The 15998-nt window shown below is 50.7% G+C and overlaps 1 protein-coding gene across 1 annotated transcript in view; it reads right to left on the bottom strand.

Annotated features, from left to right (window-relative positions):
• Positions 1 to 12133, bottom strand: part of LOC119448571 (cytoplasmic dynein 2 heavy chain 1-like) — a 76008-nt gene extending 63875 nt beyond the window's left edge. The window contains 10 exon segments of the mRNA XM_049666413.1: positions 142 to 317; positions 1100 to 1499; positions 3054 to 3175; positions 3439 to 3676; positions 5540 to 5676; positions 6406 to 6498; positions 7660 to 7881; positions 8465 to 8660; positions 11865 to 12028; positions 12125 to 12133. Coding sequence (XP_049522370.1) covers positions 142 to 317; positions 1100 to 1499; positions 3054 to 3175; positions 3439 to 3676; positions 5540 to 5676; positions 6406 to 6498; positions 7660 to 7881; positions 8465 to 8660; positions 11865 to 12028; positions 12125 to 12133 — 1757 coding nt within the window.
• Between the last annotated feature and the right edge of the window lie 3865 nt (positions 12134 to 15998).

The raw sequence follows: 15998 nt of genomic DNA, 5'->3' as shown, positions 1-15998 counted from the left end.
GAACATTTCTAGCGTAAGAAGTTATGTGAATACGGGCCTATATATCCGGTAACGCCGAGGCTATAATCTCGAATGTAATGGTGCGTGCGCCCCGGCCCTATAGACGGTGGCGTCCACCGGTCCGGCGAGCGAGGCACTCACGCCAGCCGACGGCGCGTGTCCAGCAGCGCATCCATCTCGGCCCGCAGCTCGCCCAGAAGGTTGGCCGCCTCGTCGCCCAGCCGGGGACGGGCCTGTTCCCAGCGGGCGAGGAAGCGCTCCCGCAGCTGCTCGAAGTTCTCCAAGCGGGCCGACGCATTCGCCTTCAGCACTTCCATCTGCAGAGGTCAGAGCCACCGCGTGTATAGGTATATAGAGACCAATGACAAGTCGTTACAACGCGCAATCGCATAGTAAACGGACAATGAACCACTTCTGTCACTGCCCTATCATGCCCTGTGCGTTGCTCCAAACTTAATTCTCCCACCTGACAAGAGTGTACTCGGGCCACTCGGGTTTGACTCGGGCTGAAATGTGTTCCGTTCTCACGCCCAGTCACATTCCTATTTTTTTTGTCGATTACGTGACGGTATGGTATGGTATGAGGAACATTATTGGGTCCTGAACGTCAACCCTAGTTTGACAGCGGGCCGCTCCCATGCTGGGACTGTCAGGCCGAGCCCTTCAGCCACATACGTGACGGTCAAAAAGTGAATATTGTCACAATCAAGACACCATTCTTAGTGAAGCCACTGTTTAGTACAGTTAGCATCCGAATGTCCCAAAAGCTTCAGAAAGTCCTGCATTGTATTTAAATCTTTGTACACATTGACGTGCGGCCTGTCTACCCGTACGACGTACCTTGACTTGCAATGTCCCCATTTATTGAGTCTTCGTTGCCGTGTCATGTCGGATACAGCAGTAAGTCACAGTTTTCCTAACATGCTTTCTCTTCTACAAAACTTTCACGCAACTCGTAATGACGCCTCACGAAAGGGTTCCTGACGTGCTGGCATAAAAAGAACTTTTAGTAAGCACGTTCGCCAAACTGGCCTCGACCGTCATCTCTCATCATGCCCACACGTGGACGCTGGACCTGTAACGGCTCTATACCCTATACCTGATGCGCGACGACGTCCCTGTGCTGGTGCAATCTCCCGTCCAGGGTGTCCCACAACTGCTGAAGTCCGTCCATGTCGGCGGGTGGCGGGCGGCGGGACCAGCGGGCCAACAACTGCTGCTTGTCGCGAGCGGCGGCGTGCGTGGTCGCCGCCTGGTCGCGGCCGGACACGGTGCGGCCGAAAGCCGCGCCCAGCTGCGCCAGTTCCTCGGCCGTCTGGGCGCTTCCGGCAAGCGCTTCCAGGGACGTCTCCAGGTAAGAGCGCACGGCGGCCGCGTCGCGTGCGACCGAGGCGCGCAGTTCACGCACCAGTCCCGACTCGAGCTCGGAGAGAGCGAAGTCCACGTGCGACCGCACGGGCGCGTAGCTCACCACCAGGCACTCGAAGCGTTCCTCGTCCCTGCACAGCAGCCGCCGCCGCCATTGCGTCGTCGACTATACTTACGGCGTCAGAAAACCGAGCCATCTTTATATGACACGAACCCTACGTTTACAGTATATTTTCCGTTTTTAGAGTTCTGCCTTCGTTCCTTATCTGATAAGGTCGGTCACATTAAGAGACGTCACTTTCAGTGCATTCTGCTTGGCTGTGCCAACGGAAGTGGATGTTATTAAATGAATGGCACACCTGCCATGAACGTTATTTTAATATCACAGAGTTAGCTCACTTGCAGGATCCACGTCGATTCCTTGATTCGAAGCGTTGTACGTTGAGTTACGCTAACGCGCAAGAGCACCTGAAAGTGATCCAGCGAAAATTCGGCTTCTGACCTAACGAAAGCCAGTTCCGCGTATTTCTGATGCTGAGAATGAAGTTATACGAAACCCACCCCGTTGATGCCCAGAGGATTGTTATCTTGAAAAATAAAATGGTCATCTTCTGTCCCAATTTGACCAATTTCTCACCATATAGCGACACTGTGGCTGTGAGAGCACTATACACAGTGAATCCGGGTTGATTCTGAACACGTGGGCTTTTTTAACGTAACTTTAAAGAAGCGCTGTGTCTTCGTCTCCTTCTGTCGTCCTGCCTGTTCTTTCGTGCTTTACCTCTAGTTATGTAGTACCGGCTAGCCCACCAGTCTGTTCTTTTGTTCTTTAACGTGTTTTTTCAATCCGGCCCCATTGAAATTCGGCCGCCGCAGCCATGATTCGAACTCGCAACCTCGTGCTCAGCGAGCGAACGCCATAGCCACTGAGATACCCTAGTGGGCAACGCTTAATTGTGTTAATTTGAAGTTTTTAGTGAATGAATGGCTATCGGCATTATCAATACATCCAGGCTCTATGACTCCAGGCATTCACCTAATCTTTTATGCTGTTATTTCTTTTCATTATTACGCTTGAAGAAATGACGTCCGATCACTATTCTTGAGTTTGTTGCGTAGTGACGGTGAACTGAAGCACTGCACACATGTGCTGTAGTTTTACCATGTAACTGTAACTGTAATGTGTCGTATATGGCTCGGAGTAGCGTTCACAAATGCCTACTACTTTCTTATCGAAAGTGTCGAAAGTCCCTATTGTGCCGTTTGCGGGTGCAGTGAGACGATTGCGCGCCGTTGCGATTGTCCTCGTTTCACTGCACGAAGAAAAATGCTATACGCCACGCTCGCTAAGCCTGACAACCGTTCCCTCACGGAAAACAGCAATATCGGGCCCCGGTTCCAGCCGACGTCAGCCAGAGTAGCTCTAAACGAACTAGTTGGAACTGTATGAAAGTGTATAGTCGTTGTCATTTGCCTTCCCCGTACTTGTGCGGATACATTCTTTTCGCAAGTTTTCTCCTCCCCGCACGCCAGTTCAGAGTAGCCAACCGGACAGTTACGCTAGTCAATTTGTTTGCGTTCCGTCTCTCATTTCTCTCTCTCTCATTCACTTCAGCATATTACGGCATCTCTCCGGCTCTGCCGATTAGATCGCATGTACATGTAGGTTGCCGGCGAGCACTCACGGGAACGCTTTTCCGAACTCCTGGCACTTGGCCTTGACGGTACGAAAGCTGTTCTTCCATTCCTCCGGGGACAGCCCCTCAGCGAAAGTCTGCAGGTCCAGTGAGCTCAGGGCCACCCATTCCTGCAAGAAGTATTCGATCCTCGTCTCATCTTGTGCGAATGAGCGGCCGCTGGCGGCTTCCTTAGTTTCTTCTGATCGTTAGAGTCAGGAAATGCAAGATGAGCAAGGTACAGTTACAGGTCTTTTCCTTATTTGGGGCAAAAGTGACGTGGCTTGATGAAGTGAAAGAAGGAAACGAAGTGCATAACGACAAGAAGGCAGTGCCAAATATACGTCTGCATAAAGAACACCTGCTTTCCCCATTGTGTAGGCGTGTCGGCTACCTGGAAACGACCGGCGGAGGCCTGGACGGAGGCGAAGAGCCGCTGCGTGCGTCTGTACAGGTCTACGAACTGGTGCGCGTTCCGGTCGACGATGACCGAGAACACGAGGCTCTGGTCCACGGCAAGGTCGTCACTGACGCCACGAAAGTGCAGTGGCAGGGCCAGGAATCGCTTGACCTGCTGGTAGTAGCGTGAGCGCACTTCCTCCAGCGGTGGACGGAAGCACAGCTGCCCGCTCCTGCATTGGTGTCGTTCGATGAGCCATGTGGCAAAATATTTATTCCAGCGTGACGTTGTGCGCAAAGTATTCCCGAAACGGGCCAGTATTCACAAACACTTCCCATATACACTGTATAAATGTTAGACCCTTACATGTACTGGCTTGTCTCATGAGTTGGGTCTATACAAGAAATTTACAGCCCACGACAGAGCACTGTACCTACACGTGCGATAAAAAAGGCGTAGTTGAAAACTGTGCAATAATTTGGACCACCTGGGGATCACAGAAATATGTGACTCGAAAATTTTACAGCGATAGCTATCAAATTTTAATTATTGCACTTTTCGTTTCATCTGTCGCAGCTGTGGCCACTTTTACTTGCCACAAGAAGTCGGCAAACTAGAAAACTGCATTGGTACCCACCAACGATTCGATCTTGCATCTTAAATGTGAGAGTGTTAATCAGGGAAGGGGACCAAGCACTCTTTATACATCCTAAAGAAATCACCAGCCCTTCCCCTGTCGAGAAAACGTGGGTAAGCGAAGCTTGTGGCAAGACAACGCTGTCGCAGGCGTTCCGCTTCGTTTGCCCTAAACTCAGAGTCGGCGGCTCTTCGCTGACGTTTCGCCTGGGCTTCGGAAGCCCTCACGCTAGAGTCGGCACGTCGACGAACGAGCCCTTTCCCGAGCGAATTCGCGGCACCGTTGCTCAAACGCAGCCTGCTCCTCGGCAGAACGCACCATGCGAGGCCTTCCCATCCGGACGCCGAAACTGATCTGAGGCGAGGAAAGCCCGGCAGAGCGCGCGCCAACCCCCTTTCCCTCCTCGCGAGACACTAAACGACCCTAATTGGTCGGATTCCTTCTTCCTTCCTTCCTTCCTTCCTTCCTTCCTTCCTTCCTTCCTTCCTTTCTTTCTTTCTTTCTTGTCCCTGGCTCATACCCGCATATCCGATGTGGGTATGCGCCACACGTAACTTTATTATCGTTAATCACGACGTAACTGACGAGCATGTTATGTTATTGATATTATCACCTATCGGTCATGTTAGTCATACAAACCATTCCATGCCAATTTTGGTATATACCAAGTGAACGAGACGCAAGTTTTCCACAGGTTTTCGATCGGGTTTTAAGCGTGACACCGCCACCGACATTTGTGAGGCAATACAAGCTTCGCTTGAAAAATGTGTTAAAATGTTTATTTTCATAGCAAAGTGCCGGCTGCGGTTGGTCGGTGCTATGTCTATTTTCTCGTTATGTCTCGCTCGTTGCCTTGTTATCCCGACGATCATTACCATGAGTGACAGGCTTGGGAATCAAGAGGATCATGCTGCATACATCCCGCAATCTGGATCTTCACATTCGCGAAACGCTAGTGGAGACGTCAGTGGACTTCGACAACGCTCGTTGCAAATTGACATAAACAATGCTGACTGCATGCGATCTAGCAAAAATAAAGCAATGTGTATTTTTTCACCGACAGGGTTTCGCTACCACGCAAAAAATGAGGCGCGTATTCACAACAGATTTCCTGTGTAAGTGCCACGCGCGATCGGCCGTCGCTGTAGTGCTTATTTTGTTCTCGAGCTGAGCGCTATAACGAGTGAGGCGCACTCAAGCACTGGCTAACGGGGAAGCGCTCTTTCGTAAGGGAAGTTTTGTGCTGCTTGTAATCGTCCGGCCACCGTCGTTAACAGTACGTATTCAGTATCATAGTTCGCCGGTGCCTATTCTCACGAAACGACGTGGCGTATACGATCACTGCTTCGTGAACACAAGCACTTGAAGACTTAATGCTGATTTCTGACCAATTAACTCGCATCTGGTGTAGTGTTACATCGCGCACGCAACATAGCGTATGTGCGCGACGTTGCGTACCTGCAGGTGAGTTCGATGCGCGTTTCGGGCAGGTACTGCAACAGCGTCTCAAGGCCGCGCAAGTACTGGCACTCGAGGGCCTTGTACAGCTGCCGGTCCCAGTGGGCTCGCCAAGGGCGCACTTGCTCGGGGCTTTCCTGCGAATAGACACCGAACTCGTGTACGGAGATCGTTTCAAAAACCGCCGCTGCGGCAACCTGTACAGAGGTTGTCTATGACCATTCTCCCTGTTCGACTACTTCGCTGCAGCACTTCTGCAAAACAAGCGCGTGTAGGTGGCCGTAATTATGGCTTTCACAGAATAGCAACTTGAACCGATATGAAGTGAGACATGATAACCAAGAAGAAAGTGTACTATGCGGCGAATGACTAACTACGAATATGTACTTCGAAAATGTTGCCTGCGTGTGCACTCCCCCTCCATTTTCCCCACACCTACCCCACCCGAAATGCAAACACCGAGCGCAACCTTCATATGCAGTCACAGTAGTGGTCATAGCTGCCATCAGAGAAACACGTTCATTTAAGTTTAAGCGCTGTTAGCAAATCTTGCAGTCACGTCCTTAATAGTTCGAATATGGACGAAGATCGAAGATTCCCAGAGAGAATTTGACAGATAAATGTATGAACGTTACCGCATCTTTCCGAGTGTTTGCTCCTTAAAACAAGATCTATTATTACTGAATACGCAATATTTCTGGTGATATTCCGTTGACCGTTTTCAAAGGATCCTGCAAGATTTTTTAATTAATTTTTTTTTGTTCGCTTACCAGTCTTCTTTGTATCTCGTTCGTGTCTTCTCATTTTGTCTCCTCTAATGCTACCAAAATGTCCTCACACTGTAAAGAGGCGTCGGAGCCACCCACCTGCTGCTGGGCCATGGTAGCTCTGATGTCATTGAGCACATCCTTCCAGTTCTGTTGCCGGCACACAAGGTCGAGGTCGAACAAGGACATAACCTGCGCAACATGTCCTTGTGGTGGCACGATGCTGGCTGCTCAAAAAGAAAATGCGTGATGCCATATATGCTTTCCTTTAAGTATTTCCAAAGGGCGTTCCTCTAATGATAACTTGCGTGGCCTCACGTGGAAGGTGTGAAATGTAAAAGGACGCCACAGGTGGGGAACCACCGGTTGTTGTTTTCAATGATGTTATGCGAGTCACAATTTGAAAGGCACATAGGTTGTCCATCGAGAATTACACGGTCATTCAACCGCGCTGAGCATTTAGACACACTTGAGCCGCATAAAAGGCGACATTTTGGAAAGCCATCACGGCCCGCTTACTTAATTCGCACCCATGGACCTATTATACATGAAGCCATCAGTATATCGTTTTTTTTCCTGATCGGTGTGCTTGGCCGCTCTAAATAATATTTTCTGGGCGTGGGCAGATCTCAAGCACAAACGAAAATGGGTTTTGTGAGATTCAGTAGAGTGTGTTGGACAGCAACGATGTTGGGCAGAAATTAACGTAATGCTGACGGGCCCTTCACGAGAAAGCGGAATTACTATTATTGATATTATTCGTTTTGAAAACGTATATATCATAAACAGAGAGGAACATAAGGGAAGAATCAGGCTGGCAATTTACACCCAAAGGGGTATAGCACCTGCCTACTCTTCAGGAAGGAGGAAATGCAAACATAAAACATATAAATTGAAGTTAGGAAGAAGGGCAGCAAAGAGGGAAGAAAGAACGAGATGACAGTTCCGAAAGACTAAAGTAAAACTTAAATGGGTAGCGATTTGAGCTAGTTGGTATATGTCACGATTACTGGAGAGAGCGCTCGTCCTTGTTTGTCTCGCCATCCAGTTGTTATTTTGCTTCGCGCTACCGCTCTCTCCACTAAAGTAAAGCAACGACAAAGATTAGAGTACGACAGTAGGAACAGAAAGAAATCACCGCAGGTCGCACTAAATACGAAATAATTTTTAAAAAGAAACGAAGAAAGAAAGTCTGTAGTTTCATCACTCGCAAAGAAAACGATCTGCCACAAACGGCAAGCAAGTCTGTGGACAAAAGTAAGCAGGGCGCGATGAACATGGTCACTATAAGAAGGGTAGAATCTACAAAGCAAGCACTGCGCTTTTCCCAAGGGTGCAGCAAAGAGAGGGTACCTTCCGGCACAGAGCCAGATGCACGGCACGCAGGTGACGGTTGCGGCCGGCCAGCCGAGCGGCCAGGGCGCGCAATCGTCCAACAAAGGCATCCAGCGCTACAACGTCTCCCCAGGGTACCCGCTGTCTCAGAGCGGCGGTCAACTCTTCGGCGAGCCCCAGCATGAGCGGCCGTTGGCTCGGAATCATCTGGTCAGCTACGGTGCTGTAGAATGACGCAACCTGGGCGCAAGCACGGAGCATCGGGTTCAATGTATGCTGCGTAGGTTAACGGGCGCAAAAGCGAGACCGCTCTTCAAAAAAAGCTCGAGATCTAGTAGCCGTGGCACGGGACGGCGAAAGACGGAGTATTCCGAACTCCCCGGGTTTCGAACTTGATTCAACGCCTTGGTGTTTCGCGTTCAAAAGAACCGCCACGCCACTGAGCGTTCAGTAACTCCGCGCAAGAGACCTCTTCATTCCCAATGCACGAAGTGCAGCTCGAAATGCATGCAGGGATCAAGCAGACAGTAATTATATCAGTAGTGACACAGAAATGCGGTTACGTCAACAATTTAAGCACCGCTACTACTACTACTGCCACTGTTACCTCGCATATTTAAAAGTCCTCGCTTTGAAAACTTTCGCGAACTTGGCCCCAAAATATAATCAGGTCGCAACCCAATGCATGCTCCTTCGCCGCGATACATACAGTATAACGTATAGATTAAGTCTGAATCAAGTCGCTCCCTAGCGGTCATGATTCAACGACGCTCAAACTCTTCGGCGCTATGGGCATGACCACAGTGTGGTCGTGCCTAATCACCTGCTGCAGGTGCCGAGCCCGGTGGCCGAGGCGGGCCGCAGTTTCCTCGAGCTGGCGCAAAGGTCCCGGAGGCAGCCGACAGCCCAGGGCGCGCAGCTGCCTCGCTTCGGCAGCGATGGACGCCAGCCGCGGGCTCAGGCTGACCCGGGGCCGCCCTCCCGCACCCAGAACCAGGGCAGGTTCGTCCTCCTGAAGGCTGCGCCACCAGAATGGCTCACAATATATGAGGCATACACAACTGTTGTGTCCTGGCGTGTGTTGTGCGTGCATGCGTGTGTTAAGTGCGCGCGTGCGGCCGCTGCTTCTATATGCTGACCACATCGTCGTATTTGACCACATCTGACCACATCGTCGGATTCCACTTCGCACGCTTGTTTGGCAAGCTGGTGATGGTGCGTTGATTGACCATCATGAAGAGTACCTTCGCTTGTTAAGCAGAGAGTTCAATATGCCAGGAAGAAGCCACCAATCAATCGACACCGATAATGAAAAAAAAAATTATCAGATCACCACGCATTGTGGGAATCGGTGAAAGCGAAGCTTTCATGGGCCATCAAGGCAGAATGGCGCACTACGATGAGAAAGGCGCTGTAGATATCAGTGACAAACGCGTCCCTCGGCCACGATGGTGGGCAGTGCAGCGCAAGCGCAAGTTTTATTCAGCATTAATAGCTGTTGAATCACAAGACACGACGTGCTTGACCTTGCAAAAACGCGCCACAGTACGATGAGAGGCGCGCAGCGAATTTCGGCGGCGAACTCTTCTCGTAACATCTCCCTTCATTGTCATTTAGAAGATGCGCGCACTCAATTTTTATAAGTACGTAAATTGTTACTATGCGACGCGGCTATAGCGCGCCATGGGTCTCAAAGCGCTGGCTTGCATGAGGAAAATTAGTAATGGTGTATTATTCCGCCTTTTTTTGGTAATATTCTTGTCTTTTCTTGAAAGCACGTTTTTCATTTGAGTGTTTCAGTTAGCACCTTCTGTGCCATTGTCGTCGTTTTAATGCGCGAATAAAAGTACTCAGCACCACGTTCGACCAGATCGACAACCACCGCTTGCGGAAGCCAGAATTCTTGGACCTTGGCCCCAGCCTTCTGCGGGAAATTGAAGACTATTGAACATGTTTTTTTTTCTTTATTGTAGAGATGGAGTATTTTTTTTTTTTTGGGGGGGGGGGGGGCGTCTTTTAACGGACTTTAAAAAAGGACATGGATTTGGACACCCATGGCATTAGATTTCTCCCAGTTGAAAATGAGGAGAAAGTACCGTTCGACCTCGTTATGTATAGGTCTGCACAATATATGGCGGTCTAGAATGTGGGTGCGTCACGCTGACATTGCTGCACGCCGGCTCGAGAGTACTTTTTCGAATCCATATGTTAATTCGTATCGTATAAGCCCAAAAGAACCAACAAACAACAAGTCGAAAGTCTTTACAGGTGAAAGAATTTTAGAAAATCTGTAAGAGCTCGAGCTCGGCTAGAGTGTGTCCTTTTACCTGTACTTATGTTTGTTTCACTGTAAGCATGTGTTTCGCTAAAGGGCATGAAATTATATTTAAGTGGCTACCGGGACATACCAGCATTGCTGGTAATGACCTCGCCGACGAAGCCGCCCGGTCTGCTCATCTGGAAGGCCCACCAGTCCCAATCCCCTTATCCAGGACCGACGCTGCAGGAAAACTTCTTTTCGTGGCTAAAGCTATGACACACAAATATTGGTCTTCTCTTAACCTCACGAAGTGTCATCTCCACAAAATTGACCCATCCTTGAAGCTACAAGTGCCATCAAACATTTCCCGCTCTGAGGCGGCAGTCTTTTGCCGCCTCTGGCTCGGGGTGGCATTTACAAAGGCCTACTCATTCCGCATTGGAATTGGGGATACGCCCATGTGCGACTCTTGTGGAACTACAGAAACAATTGAACATGTCTTATGTCTCTGTCCCCAGTTCGACGTCGAGCGTGAAGCTCTCCGGACAGCATTGAACCGGCTGGACTCTCAACCATTTTCTGAAATGAAGATCCTTGGACCATGGCAGTATGCGTCGATGGCACAGAAAGCCACGAAAGCCTTGTTGCACTATCTCAAGTCGACAGGTCTTGGCGACCGTCTGTAGACTTCGTGCGAAGTTTCTTTGTGCGCGAAACTGTGCTCTCTCTATTTCTTTCTCTTTTCATCCCTATACCCCCTTTCCCCAGTGCAGGGTAGCAAACCGGACGTGCGTCGGGTTAACCTCCCTGCCTTTCCTCTCTTCTATTTCTCTCTCTCTCTCTCTCTGTAAGCATGTGTTTGCGTTGGCAATAAAGAAAAAAGAAATGGGCACCGATCCGTTACAGCGGCCTTGGTAAACTCGATGGTAATGCAGTTTCACTCAAAGTGGAATCTGGGTAAGTGCGAAGCAGTGATTCGCCGGTGTTTCCCTTGTGTTTTCCTTGTGTCTATCTTGTTTAATCCTGTGTTTATATTGTGTTTAACAATACATCATCCATTTTGACACCTGTTCTAAGGCACAACTGGTGAGAAACTGCCACGCTCATGGAGCCAAAGCCTTTGCTGCGCGTGACCACGAGGACACGAGATCACATTACAAGATTTTAGCAATTTTCACAAGTTTCTGCTAATTAATGCACGTAATGCTTGATTATTCCTATCTTTTACATTATTCTGAATCATGTTAGTTTATTTTGAACCGGTTTTCATCAATTCTGCACCTGTTTTGACCGTGCTTTTGCACGTGACCACAAACATGAGGTCACTTCACGCCGACAGCCCGGGCCGCTAAAGTGTTTCGCACTTAAAACAAGGCCTGGTCTAATGGTTAGAGCTTCTGACTTCTGTGCTGGGGGAACCGTGTTCGAAACCAACCATGGGACATGTAACTTATTTACATATACCTCGTGGCACGATTACCCTAAGTTGTGGGAGCACGTAATTTCTCACTTTTGACCTCAGTGCTCACACGAACAGTCGATAGCGGTCAGATTATCTTCAAAATAAAGGAAGTGGCTAAGAAAGCTTCGCTTTAAAAACGTTTCTCGCTTGTTTCTTGTTGGAACTAGCTGAACCCAAAGTACTGTCGAGGTTGACTGCCGCAGTCCCCCCCTGCGTCCTACAATAAACTGATGCCCATGTTTTTTAGGTGCAATTTTGCAGTGGTCCAAAGACAGCGAGCGCTATCTTCCTTCTCTTGCACACATTCGTGTCAACACGGGGCTTGGAAGTCCCGCCAAACAAGCGGGCTCTTTTAGGTTCGCCATCTGCAACGGTTCCACTTGGTTCCCAAAAGTTTCTGCTAGGTAAATATACGGAACGACCCTCAAAAGAGGTTTGTCGGCAGCAAAGGCACCTCCTATATATATGAATGACTAATATCATGCCAACAACGTAGCGCACCTCGTCTTGGTGGCGATCTGCTGGGCGCTACGGCTCCAGGCGTCCAGGCGGTCTGCTGCAGCCTCCCGCGCCTCGTCACGTGCCCTGTTCAGGTTCTGCACCAGTTTTTCCCAGGAATCACTGCCGTCGTTGAGCAGGCTCACCACCTCCTGGGCCTCCTCCAACTGCGTGCACGAAAGTTGTCCGGATGTGTAGAAAACAATCTTGTTGCTGGTACTAGTTTGAATTATGAAAGACGTGAACGCGTGAAACGTGTATACCCTATACATAGCATAGGTCACTGCCGCGTGTAGAAGGAAAGACATTCATTTCGCGTGTCTGCTCGTGTTGTCAAGCTTTCCTCCGCTTGACGCTTCACGTAAACTCTACAGAAAGTGCAGGGCAGCACTGGTTTTCTGTTTCCCCCGTAGTGGTAACTTGCTTTAATGAACGCTCATCGGTTATTCCTGAGCTACAATTGTGGTAGCTGATTGTTTCGGCGTCTGCTATGGAGGACGCCGAATCGTAGGAGTCGCCAAGACGCGTCATTGAGGTGCAACGACTACTTCGATCGAGAGGCGACGCTGCACTACATGCATTCTACTGGAGTCGAGGTGGAGCGTTGAGTAAAAAAAAAAAAATTTAAGAATACGAAGGTAAGTTGCCTTAACTTGTGGGGTCTCACACATGTACTCTTGGGACAAAGGAACGACAATCCAGTAGTGCAAACAATCAAAAGGGCATTTATTGCACCTTTCATACACTAATACACACTAGCCGAATTACAACCAATAGAACATTCACACGGGCACGCGACAAATCAAGGAAGTCCGACACACCGCGACCCGATAGCGAGCGAATACGTTCGCCCCATGCTATGACACCATCGCCTAGTCGTTCACGTGTACGGTCACGCGAACGGTGGCGCGCTCGAACGATCCGTGTTCGTCCATACCGGTGTCCCGCTCTAAGCCTCGCGCGACGGTCGCGCGAAGCGGGCCGGCGCACGCGCGAAGCGTTCGTGCGTGTTGGTCGCCGATCCCCAGCCAAAAAGAGAGCCCTCGACCTTTTTCTCCCAATTGACCCCGGCGTTTCGGTGGCGTTAGCATCGCGACACTAGCGCCATCTCTCGCAACGCGCCGCAACCACCGCCGGTAGCCACGCAGAGAAGCCGGACTACAGGAGACATGCGGGGAAAACAACATCAGGGGACGCGTGAGAGTCGCGCATTCCCACATCCCCCCAACCTTAAATCACTACACATACGCCGGCGAAACATGTCACAAGGCCTATCAACGCGCGCGTCGCGAACAAAAGTTAGTACATGCGACAGTGGCGCCGCCGAGTAAATGTCCACGCATTATCCACAACGTGCGAGCCGACATCGACTCTGGGGTTCACCGCTGGCATCCGTTGGTCACAGCACCACGTCTGCAGATTCGATGGCACGACTCCAGCCCAGGACTCCGGAAACGGCGACGCAGAAGTCGGCACGAGCAAGCGTCGCTCGCGCCCTGCTGACTAGAGCCGCAGTAGCCGTTGGTGACTGCCGGCTCTTTTCCCAGCCGCCGAGGGTTGCGAGCCGGACATTGGCGGCCGCCGAAGTCGCTGCGCCGACATTGACCACAGGCATCTCCAAAGCCTGGGGTAGCTCGATTGTAGTCCGGGGCAGCATCGCTGACGATGTGCAGGTGACAGCAAACCAGGAGTGACTCCGCTCACGCTGCGTACACTCAACGCACTCGACAAACACTAAAGTAGTGCAAGGGAGAGGAATTCGGCATACGCATCGCCCACGTGGTACGATGTTCAATTCGGCTAGCAAAATTTCGGGCGGCATAGCAGATGCTAAGTTCACGTGAACAGAGCTTACTTTCTTGAGTCGAACGAGAATTTCAATTCGTGCTAGGCGAACTAATGAGGGAAGCAATGTGCGACACCTCAACACCACGGTCCACCAGGTTGTGTCCCTCAACGTGCGACAGGCGGCTTTGTTAAGCCTTAGGCCTAATGCGTCGCTACTTTGACAACAACCGGCATCCAAAAAAAAAAAAAAAACACCCAAAATGGGCACAAGAACAGGCAGCCGCGAAGAGACGTTAGCTCTGTGAGGTGGTCCTACTCCGCTCGGTGCACACAGCATCCGAGTTGACGGCGCCCACCGTCCCAGACGGTGTCGGAGCGCCCGGTGCCAGGCCGCAATACCAGTCAGCCCGTAGCGGCACCCGTGGCCCGCGGCCACCCGGCTCCCTGAGCCTCGACTTCCGAAGTCAAAGATATAGAAGAAGCTATTTACATAAGAAATTCGGACCACCCACGAGGCTTCCGTACTCACTCGCTTCAGGCTTGCCAATGCTCCGCGGGCGCTAGGCCTCGCTCTCCCAGGATGCAGACCACGTGGCTCTCGTACCGACGAGTGTACTTCAAAACACTCGCGAAAAGGCTTAGCATGTTGAAAAGTTCAAACACGCTACAGCAACCGTCGCCTCACTCAAGAAAGCACACCGCCGACACTAGCGATCAAAATCCACGCTAGGACTACGCTTCGGTTGAAACATCTCGAACCGAGCAAAACTGTTAAAATTATCGTCCGATGCCCCAAGAGGTCCACGTTGGGCAGCCAGATGTGGGGTCTCACACATGTACTCTTGGGACAAAGGAACGACAATCCAGTAGTGCAAACAATCAAAAGGGCATTTATTGCACCTTTCATACACTAATACACACTAGCCGAATTACAACCAATAGAACATTCACACGGGCACGCGACAAATCAAGGAAGTCCGACACACCGCGACCCGATAGCGAGCGAATACGTTCGCCCCATGCTATGACACCATCGCCTAGTCGTTCACGTGTACGGTCACGCGAACGGTGGCGCGCTCGAACGATCCGTGTTCGTCCATACCGGTGTCCCGCTCTAAGCCTCGCGCGACGGTCGCGCGAAGCGGGCCGGCGCACGCGCGAAGCGTTCGTGCGTGTTGGTCGCCGATCCCCAGCCAAAAAGAGAGCCCTCGACCTTTTTCTCCCAATTGACCCCGGCGTTTCGGTGGCGTTAGCATCGCGACACTAGCGCCATCTCTCGCAACGCGCCGCAACCACCGCCGGTAGCCACGCAGAGAAGCCGGACTACAGGAGACATGCGGGGAAAACAACATCAGGGGACGCGTGAGAGTCGCGCATTCCCACAAACTACAAGGTGCCTTAATGAGGAAACGTCACGGTTATGATAGTTTCAGCCACAACTACATATTGAGCCCCTTCAAAATCCAGTCGTCGTACGTTCACCTCTTCATTAATTCAGAGTGAATGCTTCGCTAAAAACGTTCTCGGTAAACACGGAGGCGCTCAGTCGTCAACCGTTGACTGTTTCAGGCACGTAACCGACGCATCCTCACCCTGGTGCGCAGTTCCTGCAGGCCGACTATGTCTCTGACGACTTCCGGAATTCCCTGTATACTGCAGGAAGCTTGCTCGTACGACTTCTTCGCCTCTACCACGCACTCACTCAGTGCTCGCAGAAGCATTTCTCTGAAAGACAGGCAGGAAGACAGTGCATCACAGGCATGCTGAAAATTGCAGGGCGTAATGTATCAAGCGTGGCCTCCGTGCACGAGAGTGTCGTGAGCTTATAGCGTACGAGTACATCGCTTAAGAATACCCCCGGGCTGATTCAGAGTCCAGACCAACCGAACCGAGTTTACATGCATTTTGCCAAGCACGTTGAGTGAGTCAATACACTGTTCGCAGCCTGGCATGCAGCAAAATCGGCCCAAACTCTCCAGCGGCCTGGCCCCCTTATGTTAACACGACGATCAGATTTCGACCCGACAAGCTGACTCGACCCTGCTTTGCTAGGTTCATGTCAACGGAGCTATTATCCTCCTTGCTGAAAAAAAAAGCAGCCCCCGATATATTGTGCTGAAGGAATGCTGTGAACTTTGAACTTTATTTCCACTCATAAGAATGGGTGGGGCATTGGTAGCATTCCAAATGCCCTCCCCCCACTACTGGTGCAGTTGAAGTTCAGCGACTACATTTTGTGAGTGATCCCACCGGGCATTTATTCTTTGAAAAGTGGACGTGAGAATTAGGTAAATAAAACCAAATGCTTTACCTTTCAGGAGCTAGCTGAGCTTGCACGTCGGGATGCTT

This window comes from Dermacentor silvarum, chromosome 4 (genome assembly GCF_013339745.2).
Source record: "Dermacentor silvarum isolate Dsil-2018 chromosome 4, BIME_Dsil_1.4, whole genome shotgun sequence".
In the NCBI taxonomy this organism is placed as follows: Eukaryota; Metazoa; Arthropoda; class Arachnida; order Ixodida; family Ixodidae; genus Dermacentor; species Dermacentor silvarum.
Note: the sequence above shows the minus strand (reverse complement) of the source record. Positions and strands in the feature narration are given on the sequence as shown.